Source organism: Canis lupus, chromosome 5 (genome assembly GCF_048164855.1).
Source record: "Canis lupus baileyi chromosome 5, mCanLup2.hap1, whole genome shotgun sequence".
Lineage (NCBI taxonomy): Eukaryota > Metazoa > Chordata > Mammalia > Carnivora > Canidae > Canis > Canis lupus.
In genome coordinates this window covers 55,852,060-55,870,795 of record NC_132842.1, presented here as the reverse complement: position 1 = coordinate 55,870,795, position 18,736 = coordinate 55,852,060, and the positions used below count along the sequence as shown (strand labels likewise).

Here is an 18,736-nt window from a genome sequence, read left to right as displayed (position 1 = left end):
CTGTTAGTTCATACTTTGTTCCTCATCTTCCACCCTTATTTCCAGCATGGCTTCCATAGATGCTCAACAAAGTGCCCCAGAAAGAACATGCAAAATCAGGCAAGAAAAAAGGAAAGGCACTAGAGTCACTTGGTGTGGTTTGCTGACACGGCTGCTTTAAAAAAATAATAATAAATTTTTTAAAAAGTAGAAAAACAAAACGACAACAATAAATCTCTACCAGCAAAAAAAAAAAACAGGGGCGGGCAGCCTGGGGAGGGCTCAGTGATTGAGCGTCTGCCTTCAGCCCGGGGTGTGATCTTGGGGACCAGGGATCAAGTCCCATGTCAGGCTCCCTGCATGGAGCCTGCTTCTCCCTCTGCCTGTGTCTCTGCCTCTGTGTGTGTGTGTGTGTCTCTCATGAATAAATAAAATTAAAAAAAAAAAAAAAAAACCTAGGGGCTTTCTTTGCTGTCTGGAAATGAAGACCAAAGTGCCAACATTCCACATGAGACGCAGTCCTTGGCTGGCGATGTTAACAGCTGTTCTGAAATCCACTAGGTTGGATTTAATGGCCAGGTTACTGTCATTCCCCCAAATGGCTACTGGGCCCTGGGAGCTACTTTTCTGCCTTCCTGCCCATGTCTATCTGTTGAGTGGTTTCACGGTGCCCATTAGGAACCATTACGGTCGGCAGAGTAAAATATTTTTTTTTTACTCTTAAAAAAAAAAAAAAAACGAGATGAATAGGTATTTCCAGGGCAGTCTGAAGGAGCCATCGTTAATGATGGCAATGAAGGCACATGAACGTGGCAATGAAACACCATTTTATTCCTCCCTGTTGGCCACACCTACCCCAGGGGAAAAAAACATCACACTCGTGTGTGAGGATAAAATAACATACAGATCCCCAAATTTCAAAGTTGAGCAAAATATAAACCTCGCAGGAGTTACGCCTTGTGTTGCATATACACTACAAAATTCTGATTCTTCACCACAGAAAGTTCGACCTTTTCACGGTTTCAAATAACCGCAGGTGGGGGTGACCAAGCAGTGCCAGGCTCTGCGCTCAGGCTGCGACATGTGAATGGGAGCAGTGGAGCGGGAGGGGCCGCCAATTCTCCAGCAGCCAACCACGGCTGGGTGGGAGGCCAAGGGCAGGGGGCAAGTGGGGGAGAGGCCCATGGTTTGCATGAAAATGGGAGTCCCCTTCCCAGGCACACACATTGACCTCAATGGATGTCCAACAGGGGCCTGGTGGCTTCCACAAAATAAGACTCTGTTTGTGGTTTGCTTCTCCTACCAGGGTTCCTCCCATAACCTTGGGTGATGGTGCCGTGAGAAAAGATGAATCCTGTGGGCATGTGGGCAAGCGTCTGTACCTATGCATGTGCAACCCCAGAGGGAGAGGGAGAGGGAGAGAGGGAGAAAGGGAGAGAGGGAGAGAAAACGAAGATAACGTATTTGCTTTCCCTCTGAAATCACAGGTTCTCTGAGGGTCAAGTCAACCTCCCGAACACAACTAAATGTGCATTTGTGTGCTTTCTGGTTTAAAGGTTGGGAGCAGGGCTGAAAACACACTCATTACTCCCTGTCATAGAGCAGGTGACGCATCCTAGGCACATACAATTAAGCTATCATTCCGCACGACAGACTAAACAGACAAGTCTAGACTGATAGAGAGGGCAACTAAAAATACTCTTGGACCTCTTCTAAGAGCACTTTGGCATTTTCTTATCATTCTACTGGCAAATGTTGTGAAACTTTGCCTCATTGATGTCAGGGGGAGTAGAGGATCCGCATGACTTAAATTCAAAGGGCTCCATTTTAATTCTCCATCAAAAACCCATCTAGAGGCCAGATATTTTTAGCAGTCACGTAGCACAAATCTAAGGATGCTCGGCGGTGGTTTGTGTCTCCTGCAGAGGAGAGGTATGGCTTCCTAAGCAGAACCACCCATACACACTACAAAACCCATCACATTGCAGGAAGATCTCTACAATTGCGATGAATCCTAAACTCTAAAACCATTGGCAAAATGCAAATCAGCCAAGGTCTTACCGTTGATTCCACTAAGAAAATAAACCACCAGAAATCTCGGCTTCTTAAAATTGGCAAGGTCTATGGCCACTTGTTGCCTAGACAGAGAACCACCTAGGAGAACGGAGGGGAAGCTGTCCCCCACGGGTGGATACCCCATGCAGCACCCTCACCAACATCAGCATCTGGGTCCAGCAGGACCGCATGACGGACCGTCTCCAGCCCCGCCTGGAGGTCCTGCTATACCAGCACCTGAACGCATCACCTCCTTTTCACTCTCATGCTCAAGGGACCTTCCTAAATTCGGTCACACCGCATGGCCGCCTCCTACCCATGACCGGAGGCTACGTGTCTTCTGATAATACCCAGGCAATTGTTTCTCTGAAAAACATCTTTGATAAAAATTTTAATAAAATTGCCAAAAGGAAGCCAGCCAACATCCAAGCCAGTATTTCCCACAGATGATAATAATCAGCAAATGCACAACTCAGATAGGCTCTCAGCAAAATAGCCACTTTGAATGCTAACCTACGTTGACTGGTTTAACCATGTGACAAGGCACTGTTTCAAGATTTTACTCGATCCTCACCCAAGTGCTGTGAGATAGATGCAACTGTCCCTGTTTTACAGGCTCTAAAACCAAGGCATAGAATGATTAAGTTGCCCCAAGATCCTATAGCAAAAAAAAAAAGTCAGAGCTAGGATCAAAACTCAAGTAGGTTAGCTCCATGATCTCGCACTCTTAATAATTGTGGTATGTTGATGAGGAGGATTTGGGTGTTCACCAAATCATAATAAGTATTTTAATAGGCAGATAGCAGCGGCAAATGAAGGAAAAAAGAAAACAGAAGTGAATTTTCACTCCGGCATCCCATGCCCTGGGATTGATTTGTACTTATTTTGCTGTTATGAACTGATGCCTAACACAGATGAACATGGGGTGCTACCCTCCCTGGGACATATCCTCCTCCACTGTTATGATAATAGACCTAAAGTTATATTAGGGAGAAAGGCAGATAAGAGAGAATGAAATAAATGCTCTACCGCAAGGTAACCCCAGCTCTATCCTTGTAGTGAAACTTATGACAATATCCTCAGCCAACGTGATGAAGGTACAAAACACGTGCTATGACGTATAAAGAAAGACCTTGATAGTAGTGGGATTCATCAACCCCATCAAGTGGAATTCCTTATATTCATCAATATAAGGAAACAAAAGGATGGCTCTATTTTGAAAAGACTCAAGTATTGGGTTCTCCTTGAGTGAAAGACTGGAGAGTATTCTCAGTGGAGGGTCTAACCTTGTCTCTCAAGGTAACGAGTCTTGTGGGACCCCAGTTTAGACGGGGCCAAGAATGGTTCTATACAATGGGGCAAAGCAGCAGACCTGCCCTGGGCACAAACCAGATGTTTGTTGAGTGATCTTTAGGCAAGTCAACCTGCAACAGGTTCCAGACTATAAAAGATGGTCCAGATGACTGATCGTTCCAAAAATTACAGTCTGCCAGAGTCGGGGGGGAGGCACTTAGTGATCCCAGGACTCAGCTCCAGGGAACTCGGGGAACCACTACCTCACCACTCACCCTAAATGGCCCCCACCTTGCATGGAGAAAACACTTGTGTTCCAGATTCCTGCTCAAAGCAGATTTTTGTTCAAGATGACTAAATCTTCCAGAGGGGTCTTGAATGAGGCCTTTAATTCTGAAGAAATAGCCACATCAAATCTCAAAATTATATTTAAGAATAAATACAAGAGGGGCACCTGAGTGGCTCAGTTGGTTAAGCATCTGCCCTTGGCTTGGGTCATGACCCCGGGGTCCTGGGATCGAGTCCTGCATAGGGCTCCCCTGTTCAGTGGTGAGTGGCTTCTCCCTCTCCCTCTGTGATTTCTCTGGCTCTCACTCTTTTGCAAATAAACAAAATAAATAAAATAAAACAAATAAAACCTTTAAAAAAATAAATAGAAGGGAATGCAAGAGGTAAACTCGTACCAGACAACACATGAGCTTACAGCACCAGCACGATGTCTTTCTTGGCTGCCTTGGAAGCTACCGCCCGTCTTTTGTAAGTGATCTCCAGTTCTTGAAAACAACAAACGCATAATAACATGAATGTCAAGCAGATGAAACAGCAACCCTAGCTCCTTATCTATTTGTGTCAGGGAAGACAATGAATATTTTACTGCCACTCTGCTAGCCTAAAAACAAATAAATAAATAAATAACCCAACCGAACACAAAGGGTGTAGACTTGACACAGGGCACCGGAGTTGATGCAAGTCTGCTCATGACGGCTGGATGCCCTCTCACAGGCAAAACAGTGACCATGTTGGTTTTGTTCATCACTGTGTGGTCACCCACCCTCATTCCATAGTGCCTGGGACATGGGAGGTGCTATTTAAGTATTTTCTAACAGACTGACTGAATGGCTTTACTTTTTTAATGAACCCATCCTGCGCCTCGTCCCCCTGCCTCTAGGCTAACTCGCAATCCTGAATGTCTGAAGGCAGAGGTTCAGCCGGCTCCACTTGAGGGGGCTGGAAGTGCACGCATTACTTCCTACAGAATTTCGGGGAGTGCGGAAGAGACCACTAGACTGGGACTCACTCAGAAACAGATTTTGAATTTCCCCTAAAACCTTTCCCAGTTTGTTCAGGAAAAGCGAACGAACAGCTTCCTCGGGTCTACGCCAGTGACCATCCCATGATGTCCACTCACCGCCATGCTGCATCATGTCCTCTAACAAAACTTCTCTCTAAAACACATGTACTTACCTGAAACTGAATCTGACATGTGCTTCCCTCATCTATGGTAGCCTTGGTTAGAAACCTGCACGCCACGCTGGACGCTCCCCACAGGGGCAATCCTCCCAGGGGGCCTATTCTCCACGCTCAGGCCTCAGCAGGGAGGCCCAGGCCTACGCAGTGCACTCGTAGGCTTCAAAGGGAAGCTCCTACCACCACCACCCCCTTCATGCCATCACCAGGAACGGGATGGCTGCCGCATGTCCAGATGTAGCATCTAGCACTGCATGGATCCAGCTAGGTGGGAAGCCAACCCTCACCACAGGGAGAGCAGAAAAAGGAGGGAGCACGCAGTACGCCGGGCTAACGTGCTGGGTGGGGCACCCAACCTCTCTGGTCCACAACAGTCATCTCAGGTCTTTTGGCCCAAAAACGGTAAAGTCTTCAGCAGTCCCTGTAGCCTTTCATTTTGCAATACACAGCTGTCATTCCGCAACACCAGCGCAAGGATGAATGAACACAAGAGGAATCACGATTTGTATACCAAAAAAAAAAAAAAAAAAAGTAGCTTTACAAACAGTCTTGGTAAGAAAGTCAGAACAAGCCACAGAGAGAGGATAAAAACTTGCCTTTTGCACAAGTGTTGGAAAAGGGTACTTCCCTTGTTTTTATTTTTGCGAGATGGTTTTAAAAGTCACGGAGACGTGCAGGACATACAGATACAACACAATAACCCCGGCACAATCATATACTGTACCTTTACTTCAGCAAATCGTGTGCTGACAGCCTCTGGATCTCTCTTTTTTTCCTCAAAGTTACTTAAAAGCTGACTTTTCACAGGGCTTTGCAGCAAGTTAAACTTTTACGGAACCAGTTCCTGCTCTGTGTTCCTTAGCACATTTACTCAATTCCGTGCTTGAAAGCAACAATTCATTTGGACAACTGAAACGTGTGGGATTTCACTGTCATAACAAACCCGAAGAGAAGAACGAGGAACGAGGATGGTCTCGGGGGCACAGTGCTGTGGCCAAGCGTGATCTGTGAAGCGACGACCGTCCATAAGCAGTTTCAAATCTCAGTATGTATAAGGCCAATGGGACAGGATGGAATCGATCAAAAAAAATAAAAAAGGCTGACCACCCTCCCCCTCCTGGTTTGATACCAATGCCAATAAAGTCACAATCATATAACAGAACCAGGTAGACAGGAAAGAATGTTTCTCCATTTCACATAAAATGTCAGTGATATGCAAGAAATAAAATGCAATACAGCTGTCCGTGGCAGATCAAAGGCAGAGCTTTGGAGAAACACAGGTCTGGAGTCTTTATGGGCGAGCCCCTCTGCTCATAATCCTCAGAGGTGACCAAGAGGGAGAACCACCCGCCCCAGCTCGCACAAGGAAGGCAACGTGGACCAGGCCCAGTACAGTCTCGCTACACCCCCAGGCCTAGCATTTCCCCAGGTAACAAGTTTTGTGTCCTTACCTTTACTCTGCAGTATTCTTTTCCACCTCTGAAAGAAAGGCTATTTTAATAGCAATTTGCAATGTCAGGCTCTTTTACCCACACCGAGAAAAGTGGGTGGTCATGCGATGGCGAAAAAGGATGGAGTAGGTAAATGGAGACGTTTCCTCTCTCTAGGGAGGGTAGGAGGTTGTGGTGTTCGGGGTGGAGGGCACCCAATTTGTATTCATAGCTTTATTTGAATAAAATTAATATTTAAATAGCCTACAGTCGCTGGAAGCCAGAGAGTACAGTGAGATGGGGGGGGCGGGGAACACTGTCCCCCAGACCTTTAAAACTTTTCACTAAGAATCCACGAAACAGATAACCCACGCGGAGATAAATTACAATCGACTTTCGTGAAATGCTGCTTCGGGCCAACCTCACCGATAAGCACAACTACAAAGAAGTTTTTGGCAATAAAAGGAAATTCCTCTTGGTGCCCCCGGGGGGAGGGGGGGACAAGGCTCTGCAGGCCACGGGCTCTTAGGGGACCTACACGGAGAGCAAGGCCTCACCTGGGACTTCAGGAGAGAATCTGGCGGAGTGTCGAGACACAAAAAGTTTCAGTTCTTGATCCAGGTTGCACTCAATCAGGTTGGTGTCCCATGATCGGATTCCTAGGGAGGGGCAGGAAGAGAAGGGACAGCGGTCCAGTTAGTCATTTCGGAGCGGTTTGGCCAACGTCGCCGTGACATTTCTCAGGCTTTCGGGGTGGATGTGCAGACTTCTCAAGTGATGAGCCCGCAGAGGGGGAGGGCTAGGAGGTCCCCGCCGCAGGCCGCGACACAGGGGATGGGCAGGGGGACCAGGCCTCTGCCCTCGTAAGACGCACATGCGGCTTTTCTGGGAGCGCAAGGAAAGCAGCTACTGGGGAAATGACAGGCTTTTCTCCATGGAGGGAGTGGGAAGGACAGGAGGCGGTCAGGTTCCAGGTGGACAGGCCATCACACAGGCCCGGCTGTCCCGAGCAGCGCTGGCGGGGCCGCTCCCGACGGGGGCGCCGAGGCACCTGCGGGCCTTGGTCTCTACGCCTTGGGACCTGGGCGGCTCAGCGGCCAGCTGTCGGGCGCCCCGCTGCGCCACCTGCATGAGAAGACTGGACCTCAGCCCTAAAGTCGCAGCCTCTCTGCCCCCACCCCCCCTTTATCCGATCAGCCTTGCAGATGCTCCTTTTGATCGCGCGCGCCAGCGGTGCTCAGTGTTCTTACCGGGAGGCACCGAGTGTGGCAACAGCTTTAAAAAATCGTACAGAGTCAGTGGCCATGAACCGCCTTCCGCTCACCAGGCCCGAGGCTGGGGCAGAAGGAGCTCGGATGCCCTGCCTCAGTCCCCCCGCCCCTGTCCTTCTAAAGGGGGGTGGCCAGAGGGAACCCAGAGGACATCGAAGAAGCAAGAACTGGGGAGCAAGCCAGGGAGAACTGAGAAACCACAACACTCTGCAATGTGTTTGTTTTCTATGGATTTTTATACTTTTCCAAATAGGTAGCTTCTGGGGGAGCCATCGGTAGGACCCATGACCGCACCCTTGCACGGAGCATCCTCAGTTGCCAGGAAGAACCTCTGCAACAGCAGCCGTTTACTGCCTGGCTCCTAGGAGCCGGGCCTTGAAACTCGGCAAAACAGCCGAGGAGCCATCTCCACACACGCCCCGGGTCATCTCACCAGCTTTGTGGCTCCGTAGTCGCTCCCACAGACTCGGGAGTATAAATGGCAGCACATTATTTAAACACACCCATAAATCCTGAACGCCTGTCTGTATTTACCCCCCATTTATATCTTGTTCGGTCTTCTTATCTTGCAAAGAAACAAGATACGGTGTGGGTGTGCGTGTGCTTCTACGTGTGTGTGTCGTCTATACGCACAAAAGTACGACACAGAAATTCTGGAAACTCACTTGACTGCACATCTATCTAGACTCTTCAGATTATACACCAAACACCCTTGGACTGCGAGGAGTATTTTCAAACAGGTGCACGTCCACCCAGGAGAGGCAGAGAATTGATCGCACAATGCACAGGAAGATTTCAGGTGTGGAAGAGTTAACAGCCCTAAAGAGAGGCTAAATCCTAAGGGGGAATATTATGGGTCTCCTTGGAAACATCAACAGCCTCAGCTTGCATTTGTGCTAAGGAGTATTTAAATTTTAACAAGAAAGGCATGTTGCGATTTTGCAGATCTTTTTAGCGCAGAAATGATAAATGGGTTCTTTTTGTTCCACAGAAGGCTTGACAGGTTGAGAGGTCTGAATTCATTAGAATATTTTACTTCGACGTATACGCTATATGCGAGGCCAGCATGAAAAAACCGTCAAGCTCCTGTCTGAGCCGCTTAATTGGTAATTGTTAACTGGTTTCTCTGTGCTCCAGGTCTGAGCTCCACTTTGTCTCCGGGCTTGTCACGTTGGGTCACTAAGTTAATAATGAGACATATGTATTTAAATTAAATTCATAGGGTTCTTCTGCCTTTGTTCTTCGCTATGTCCAAATTGCTACATCATTTGAATGACTTCATCTAGGGTTATACGGAGACTTGCTCTTACACTGTTGTTTACCATTTTCTCCTTGGCTTCAATTAACTTGTCATGACACATGCAATTAAACATTTGCTTTATATTTCAAAAACTCCTGGCTGTATGATTTGTGAGTTAGCAAGGGGAGGAAAGTACAAAACAGAAAAGCTCATTTGGAAATTAATTTTTAAATTATACTAGTAAACGGCCGATAGAAATAATATTTCTCAGTTTCATACTGCCAACGACACTAAAAATCTAGGGTTCTCTTTCCAAGGGGGCAATTTCCAGCCAAATTATGTCTTAACAATGCCTACCTCACTACTACCACTTATAAAATCAAGGTCACAAAGGACTCACTGGTTATTTTAGTTGGAAAGGAAAACTTGGGAACGAGGCCACTTTCTATATCAATTTTAGAAATGACAATTTTGTGATTACATTGTACCTTCTACTGGGTAATACTAGCAAAGAGAAATAGTATTTCTCAATGAAGGCTCCTACTGCATTTAGTAGGTTTATATATCTTCCCTCCGTGCCTAACAGGAAGCCAGCCATAAGCCCTCTGAAGCTTAAAGGGCAGAAAAGGATCTTCTTTGTCTTGCCACATTCTCCTCTCTCGAGGGCCTGACTGGGGGCCCGTAGGGTGCTGATAAACAGATTCTGAGGAGGCTTTCAGAAGCAGATCATCCTGGTCTCTCATGGATACTAGAGAATGTCAAGATAAATTCCCAGCCCTTTTTCTGATGCTCCACCCCAATATACGCCAGGTCAAACTCTGTCTTAAGCCATTGCTTCTCCAGCACACTGCTAAGACTGTGCCCCTTACTGGCTGACCTAGGTCAGGGCAGAACAGAACTCTACCAATGGGAGGTCAACCCCCGCATTTATTAAATTTCTGGGCCCAGGGGGCATCTGTCACCGCTGGGAATGTGACCTGTGGCTGGGCACCCTGAGGACTCCCCCACATAATCTGGGGCTGGTGCCCAGCCACAGAACGGGCACCATCACTGTCTGCAGGCCAGTGCTCCAGCCAAGAATTCCATTCTCTGAATCCAGGGGAAAGCAGGGCACAAAGGGGAAGCTAAAGTGCACATGAAGTTTGCAGATGGAAACAGGAGAAATAAAATGGGTGTGGGGGGGGGGCGGGGTCATTATAGGACAAGTCAGAGTGACCGGTGAGCAGCCACTTTCCCTCACTTTATACAGGTTATATCTTGCCAAGGTTACCAATCATGCAAACATTTTGCAGGATTATTGAATAAAACCAACAATTTTTTTTAAAAGCACCTCCCATTGAAAGCTAAAATCTATATTCCTAAAAGAGATTATAAACTGGAAAAACCAACAAAGTGATCATTCATTACATGTTGCAATGGCACATGGGTTCTACTCAACAGTATTTGGGCCTTTCAAAGTTGTTTTTTTTTTTTTTTTTTTTTCCTATAAACTTTCTCATTGATCCCTCGGATCCATAAGCTTTTGAATATTTTTTGCTGGTACCTAAACGGTTAACCTATGAACTGTAAGATTCCATTTGTAAAACTATGCTAAAAAGTGACTGGGAGGCAGATTAGAATCATAAATTAAAGAAACAGAATTAAAACAAAAAAGAGCTAAATTCAAGGTTCATTTCTCAAAGAAGTTTTCTTATTTTTTTTCCTTGTCCAAACTTTCAATTGGCTTTTTTAATCCAAATACTTGATGTTCATAATGTATATGTGCAATGCATTGATGATAAATAATTTAGGTTTTTGGATAGCTTCCCACATTGAAAACAAAAGAAGTGATTTATAGTTATTATTGGTCAAAAAGAGCTTATTTTAAAAGTAAGCCTTTATAGAAGATTAAGAATGAATCATCAGGGGCGCCTGGGTGGCTCAGTCGGTTAGGCGTCTGCCTTAAGCTCAGGTCACGATCCCTGGTCCTGGCATCAAGCCCAGTCGGGCTTCCTGCTCAGCCAGGAGTCTGCTTCTCGCTCTACCCCTCACTCTGCCCATGCGCACGCTTTCTCTCTCTCTCACGCTCTCTCTCTCAAATAGGTAAATAAAATCTTAAAAAAAAAAAAAAAAGAATGTGAATCATCAATTTAATGACCTTCCATTTGGGAACTGGCTTGGGTTCCGGCACGGCTCACAGAACCCTTACCAGATAATACCAATTAAGCAACACAAGTAGAAATCCATCTACCTTTTGACTTTGCAAAGTATAAAGATGAACACAATATATTTATCATTCTCCAACATTTCTTCTAACCTCCACCATGTGTTGGCTTTTTTTCCTATTAAAATGAGAACCAAACCCCACCTCTTCCCTATGTTCTTAATTCCCTTAGCCATCTTGAAGACAATCAATAAAGTACCATCAGAAGGTTACAATGCAATCGGCTAAGCTTACATTTCAAAATCCAGGGCACTAGATGTTACACACATCTATCTTTTTATAAACGAATCTTGCTGCTTCCCAGTGTTAGCCTTGCTGCTTCCCAGTGTTAGCCAGAGAAAAGCTACATTCTTTATCAGTAACTGAAAGCACGGACCTGACAGTTAATATTCCTAATAAGTCTTAATTCCTATAAAGCAATAAAATAAAGCAATGAAAACTTTCATAAGGCTCTAGAATTCAGTTTACAAGGCATGGATTTATGTAGTCTATGTCCTACAATAAACGGGAGGAGTAGAGGCTCTGCTAAAAATGGGGATGGCTATTAGGTCTAAGGTGGGGCCTAATTGGGATGAGGGTGAAAAGAGATGCCCAGGAGTGGTATTTGATGGGAGCGACAGTGGTTTGGCATCCAGTGCTGCATAACTAACAAAGCTAGACCAGTCCACGGGAGGAAGACCATTGTTTCAACCTTGAGAAGGTATGATCAAACCTTACATTAGACATTTTGAATACAGCTGAGAAAATGAGGGCGCATCTCTCTTCCGCGGTTGCAGAAAGCTTTCCTAAGCATCCACGCCGGGATGTTCCAGGCCTGTGGATTTATCGTATTACCACCATCTTCCTACAGGTTTATCTTCGAGGCTTCCCAAAGAACCCTCGGTAATCAGATGGCAAAATTCCAAATCACCAGGGTCCCCGAACCCACAGGAGGTCAGTGAACATGGGAGGGGAAATAGGAAGCAAGCCTAACACATGAAGCACTGCATTCCCAGCCTGCAGGACTCAGTCGGAGCCGCCCCAATCCCCACCCCCCAGGAGCATCTCCATCCCCGTCACACGCTGCGGCCCACAGGCACCAGTAGCAGCGATGGTGCCAGAGTGACCTCTGGAGGAGGCCCAGCTGGGACCTGCAGGCTGAGGCAGCAGCGCGCCAGCCACAGGGACACAGAGAACACGGAGCCAGGCTGCCCTGTTGCTAAGTCATCTCAGACTGTCTGAAAAGCCAGGGGAGCAATTGTGCTTCGTCCTTGAGGGGCCCTGGAGCTTCAGCTGCATCTGAGACCCCAGGACCCAGGAGAGCAATCTCCAGAGGAAAAGCAGCATCTGCTACTGTGCGTGAGGAAGTGGCTGTGCTCGCTCACTTGATTGATTGTTAACGGGATCAATACAGCAATTTGGGAGTTCTGTGCAAAAACCTGACCAAATTAGCGAACCAAAAAAATCAGGAAGGCCTGGTGATTGAAACGGGAACGTGAAGGGGCTTCTGGGATTCCAGTAATGTCTGCTCCTTGAGCGACGTGGCCCAGGTGTGTCCACCTTGTGGAAATTCACCGAGCTCCCCGTCTGTGATCTGTGCTTTCTTCCTTTCTCTATATTATCTCAATCCATTAAAAAGAAAAATATTTTTTGACGTCCAAAACGCACATCTGAACTGTATTACTGCAAGCTAATGGTGTGAAAAGGAGTGAAGACAGAGAGCCCTTCACAGCAGCACTTGGATGCATCTATTCTTTTCCTCAAAGAGAAGCGGACTGAATAAAGGCCCTGAGGGATGGGGTTCAGAAAGGATGATCCGCAGAGTAACAAAGCAGGACGATGATTAGGGTAGGAAGGTGAGGGCCAGGCCCCCTCCCTGCGCAGGGTGCTGCCCACCAGTGGATGGCCATACAAAGGCAAGCTCTGCAAACTGCCGCCTTGGACCCCGCACGGACATGATGACAGGGCCAGAGAATCGGGGTGGGTGCAGGGGGCACTCCTGTCCCTTAGGGCCGATGTGACCTTGAGCAGGCCCCGGATCCTTCCTGCCCCCCCCCCCCCCGGGCCCCCGTCTCTAACACGGGGCGAGGGCCCCTTTGCCGGCCCCACCTGGGCGGGTCACGAAAATCAGAGATGCCTAAGCCCCTCTGCAGCTATTAGGACTCCCCGGCAATAACTGCTTTTAATCCAGAATCATCGATTCCTATGGCAGCCACACCCAGAGTCAGTAGGGCTGAAATTTTCCAAGGAGAAAAACGTGCAAACTAAAGACAGACCAGACTTAAGGCCTCTAGTTTGAAAACGAAGGGTTTCTGAGATGCTCAAATAAGGCATCTCCCTATTGCAATCTCTTTCTCTTGTTTTTTTTTATTCAAATAAAACTACACGACTGCATTCTGGGTTTTTTTTGTTTTTGTTTTTGTTTTTTTAAGCTGAAAGGGGAAGAAAAAAAAATCAGTGCTTTAAAGTTAAACAAAAGAACCAGGTTTGCGAGTCCAATCCCCACCCTGCAGCCTTTTGTTCTGGGGACAAGGGGCCGTTTCCAAATGCAGAGTCAGAAAGCAAGCTTTCATTTTTTTTTTTCTTTCATGGAAAATCAGGGTTCCCCTAGGTCTCCGGTGGGGGTGGGCGGGGGGCCCCGGGGCCCGGGAGCGAGGCGGGCGTGCACGCCCTTTGTCCGCCCGGGGCTGCCGTAGAGACCGCAGTGCGGGCACCACGCCCACCAGCCGGTGTCTCCGGGAGCCTGGAGCGCGGGCCGGGCGGGGGGCCTGCGGCGGGGCCCAGGGCAGGGCCGGGGCGCCCGGGGCGAGGGCGAGGGTGCAGACCTGAGCTGCCCCTGGGGGCCGGGGGCGCTTGGGGCGCAACAAAGCCGGGCCCGGGGACGGGTGGGCGCGCGCAGCTCCGAGCCCGGGCCCGGCGGGGGCGCCGCAGTGCGGGGGGCAGGTGCGGTGAGCCGACGGGAGCACTGCGGCAGCCCGGGTGGGGCCGGGGGCGGGCCGGGCCGCGCGCCCGAGGCTGCGCCCGCCCGCCCGCCCGGCCCTCCCGGCGCTCCCGGCCCCGCCCCGGCTTCCCGGCGAACCGCTATTCGGCCTCCGCAGAGCGCGCTCCTAGTGCGCGCACCGGGCGCGGCGCTGGCCCTGCCCGCCGACACCCCCCACCTCCCCTAAGCCCACGCCACCGAGGCTGAGACTTCCCAAAGCAGAAGCCCCACCCCGCAACTTGGGGTCCCATTGTCCTTTCTGGAGGCTGCCACCGGGGTCCCAGGGGCGGTGGCGAGGCGGGCGCAGGCGGTTCTCCATCCCTGCGTCCCGGGGAGGGGACGGGAGGGGGGGCGGGCGTGGCCCCAGGACTAGCCTAGTCATTGCGGGGTGGGGGGTGGGGGAGAGCACATCGGGAGGTTTTACGCCAGAAAAGGCATTTCTCGGGGGCCGAGGTGGCTGCGGGGAGGCCGATTCCCACGCGGGCCCTGGCGCATGCCGGGGGTCCCAGCCCTGGGGGAGCCGTTGGGGGGGAGGCAAGAGGACTAAATAGGGCGTCTGCGCCAAGCGCCCCCGCCCCCCGCTCCCGGGGCTCGGCTCTATTGTGGCCACCTGCAGTTCCCGGGGCGGCGGGGCGGCGGCCCGCGGGGGGGCTGCGGACCTGTGACAGGTCCCTGCGGGAGGCGGAGGCCGTGCCCACCGGGCCCCGCACCCGAGCATCCGCGGGATGCCCGTCGGCGAGCGCAGCCCCGCGGGTGCGGGTGCGGGTGCGGGGCGCGCCCTGGGCGGGGCGGGCGGGGGGGGGGGCGCGGGGCCGCTTACCGAGCTCGATGTTGCCGATGGCGCGCCGCAGGTGCTCCTCGGTCACGATCTCGCCGACGACCACCAGCAGGTAGAACTTGCTGTCGAGGAAGCGATGCGACAGGCTGGGCGACGTGGACGCCGCGGGGTTGGCGATGCCGCCGGCGGGCTCGGGCTCGGCGGCCTCCAGCACCACGGTCGCCATCCTGCCGGCGCGCTGCGCTGCGCGAGCTGCCCGGCGCCCGGCTCGTCTGCTGCAGGAGAGGCTCTGCCGCCGAGGTGCAGCCCGCGCTCCGCCCCCCGCGCCCCTCCCGGCGCCGCGCCGCCTCCCCTCCGCCCTCCCCGGAGCGCGCGGCGGAGCGGAGCGGGCACTGCGAGCGGGCGGGGACGCGGCGCCGCTTTTATACGGAGCCCGGGCCGCGAGCCGGGAGGAGGAGGAAGAGGAGGAGGCAGGGACCACCCGGCACATCCTCACGCGGCGGCTGCCTCCGCGCCTGCAGCCGGCGGCCCGGGCTGATGTCATCTGCAGCAAATCATCTCGCCCGCGGCCCGGAAGCCGGAGGAAGAGGTGTGCGGACAATGGTCGGGGCAGCGCCCGCAGCCGGGGCCGTGCCCGTGGGGACCCCGCCGCAGCCGGGCCGGGGGCGCACGCCGCGCCCCCCGCACCCCCCCCGCCGCGGGGCGGACCTCGCCCAGGTGCCCGGTGCAGGCCCGGGCCTCGCGCCCCGCCCGCGACCTCGAGGGCCGAGGCTCAGGTGCCGTGACCCCGGGCCCCCCGGCTCCGGGGACGCGCACCCCGCCTTCGCTCTGACCTTGTGGGCTCAGCGAGACACGCGCCTAACCAGTACGGCCCACCCACCCCCTGATGCGCCAAAAAATGCAAACCCGGGGTCCAACGTTGTTCAGGCTTTGGGCCCCCAGTCTGCAATTCCCAGTGCAAAGGAAAGAGCACTGGCTTTGTGGTGCTTATGGGAAAGGGGTGCGGGGGGGACTAGGTGACGGGCACTGAGGGGGCACTTGATGGGATGAGCACTGGGTGTGATGCTGTATGTCGGCAAATTGAACACCAATAACAAATAAATGTGTAAAAAAAAGGAAATGAGAGGACTACAGATGCGGTTTTCCAGATACAGATTTCTTCCCCTAATGATATGCTGAACAGCTAGCATCGGGCCTAACAAAGAATAAAAAGAGAAGGCACCCTCTCTATCCGAGCAGGATTACAGGGACTACAATGTGCTTCTCGGTCCCCTGAGGAACACACCAGCAAAATGATTTCGTGTGATGGTGATATCTTTTAAAAAATATACGTAGCATCGGGGATTGTTGTTGCCTTTGTGTTTAGAACACAGAAAAAAGTGTTTAAAGGCAGCCCACCTACAACCATGTCTCACAGATCTCCTGAATATAGCTTCTGCCCCAGGAAAGGGCTGGTGGGGATGAAGAAGGAAGAAAATGGGAGGGCTCAGCGGTTGAGCATCTGCCTTGGGCTCAGGGCATGTGTGATCCCTGGTCCTGGGATCGAGTCCCACATCGGGCTCCCCGCAGGGAGCCTGCTTCTGCCTCTGCCTGTGTCTCTGCCTCTCTCTCTCCCTCTCTGTGTGTCCCTCATGAATAAATAAAATCTTTAAAAAAAAAAAAAGAACAAAATGTGCAAACATGGTACTATCATAAAAGATAGAATTAAGATTAGAAGCTTAAGAAAGAGGCCTGCATGGAAATTAGTCAATAGAGTTTTAACACTAGAATGCATATTAGGGACAAAACAAATCACCTGGATAGGTAGGCTAAGATTTCCAAGTCAGCCCATTGTCTTACCCATTTACCACCATGATTTATTGGTGATTCGCGCTTTGCGCTTAGCTCTTTCCTGAAACCCTGGCATGGGAGACATGGTAGGAAGCCAATGGCCATGATGCCTTCCTACATGCCAGTCTGGTCAACGGGGAATAAGGTAACCATCTGGCCCACAGCAGTTGAGGTCTGTGACAGGCTCACTGGTGAGCCACATTCGCCAGTGAACAGTGACAAAGAGTTCCCAAGTGAGATAGTAACAGATCATTTCTTGGTCGTAGAAGGCCCTCAATTCCTCTTAGAGAGGTAAGGGTAGCACCAGCGCCCATAAGTGGGGGAGGAGGTTTGGTCAGGAGCCTCGTTTTCCAGAGCGAAGCCATCGGAGCCCACTGTCACATACTGATTGTCCTTCATTTCTCTGAACCACCATTACTTTTATTTATGTAATAATTTTCTTTTGCTCCATTTTTTTTTACTTAAGATTCATTTTTCATGAAATTCTTTACTGCTGTGCAAGTGGAAACACTAACGTCACTTTGAAAGGGAAGGTATCCCTAAGATAAACACAATGAGAATAAGATCATACAGTTCACCTCCTGCCACACACCGCTATTTGCTCAAGACTCTGACCCTCGGGATTCCTGGATGACGCAGCAGTTTAGCACCTGCCTTTGGCCCAGGGCGCGATCCTGGAGACCCGGGATCGAATCCCACGTCGGGCTCCCGGTGCATAGAGCCTGCTTCTCCCTCTGCCTATGTCTCTGCGTCTCTCTCTCTCTCTCTCTCTGTGACTATCATAAATAAATAAAAATTTAAAAAAAAGAACTCATATTAAAAAAACAGAGATTAGCAAGTGTTGGAGAGGCGTTAAGACACACTACCACCGAACTGAGTTGTTTTCCATGTCATCGCAGAAGGTTGGATGAAAATAACACAAGAGCTCTCTTACTGTGTGAGTCAGTACAGTGAAATGCCATGACCATGAACCACCTAAGTCACCACCCAGACTTTGCAAAACACAGACATAATGACAGAAAACTGATGAGAGATGCAGACTGCTATCGTACAGCTTTGTAACTCTGGCCAAGTGATTCTTCTTCTTGATCTTTAGTCTCTTCATTACTATCCTGGAGACAATAAGATCTTTATAAACGCACGAGTAACTTTGTAAGAAAGGCGTAAACCATAGAAAGTGTAGGTACCTAACACAGTGATTGGAATCCTGGGCCCTTGAGGAGTGGTTGATGGATACACCTGTTTGGTCCCAGTTTGCTGGACAATGGAGTAAAAACATCCTTACAAAAATGTGCGGGTGACATCGAGTCAGGCATAACTACCAAGACCTCTGAAACAATATTAAGTGACACTGCAAACTAGAAAAGTAGTCGTCACCTATCCGCACCTCAAAAAAAAAAAAAAAAAAAAAAAAAAAAGAAAAAAGAAAAAAGAAAAAAACAAACAAATCTAGCTCTAAGGAGGTAGAAGGGGAAAACTAACATCGAAGAGTGCCTGTGTGGCCTGCTGCCACCTGACATCACCTGGATGTCCCAAAGATACCTCAGACTCAACATGCTCCAAACCAAAATCATCTTTGCCCCCCAAACCTGATCTCACTATTCGTAGTTGAATGAGCAGTCTCACCACGTACCCTATGATGCCTCCCTTGGTGTCTCCACTCCTCCCTGAGCCCTGGCCCCGTCCATGTACACCTGAGCATGGAGTCTGGTCAGTTTGACCTAAGTATCTCCTCAATCCATCCACTTCTCTCTACTATCGACACCCTACTCTGACCTACTATCACCATGACAGGCAACAGTGTACAGTTTAGAAATTGGTTTCCGAAGTCATTCATACATAATACTCTCAGAATAACAATAAAAATGTTAAAAGCGGTTTAGGATTTTTTTTTCAGTTTTCTTTGTTATTAGATAGATCCCAAAGGGGTGCAGTTTTAAAGTCACTTCAATCAACCCATTCTTATATGATCATGCCATTAACTCGATACATAGTTGGGCTCATCTGTTTCATTTTGGTTTTTGGTTTTTATGAGTTGATATTTTTATACTTTATAACTAGATAAAATATTTGCTCCCCAAATCAAATCTACAGAATAATTTGTATTCAGAAAACTTTAGCCTCTTTCTCCTCCCTTTCCCTCTCTAACTCTTTTGCCCAGGTTTAGCCTTCCATTTAAAAATATATATATATATACACATTTATATATATTTATATATAATTTATTTATA

General features: G+C 49.6%; 1 protein-coding gene across 1 annotated transcript in view; it reads right to left on the bottom strand.

Annotated features, from left to right (window-relative positions):
• Positions 1–14,957, bottom strand: part of MAP1B (microtubule associated protein 1B) — an 83,000-nt gene extending 68,043 nt beyond the window's left edge. Inside the window, exons 1-2 of the mRNA XM_072826750.1 lie at positions 14,718–14,957; positions 6,782–6,883 (exon numbers count right to left, since the gene is read on the bottom strand). Of these exons, the coding sequence (XP_072682851.1) occupies positions 6,782–6,883; positions 14,718–14,901 (286 nt within the window). The 5' untranslated portion in view covers positions 14,902–14,957. The remainder of the gene's footprint in view (positions 1–6,781; positions 6,884–14,717) is intronic.
• Between the last annotated feature and the right edge of the window lie 3,779 nt (positions 14,958–18,736).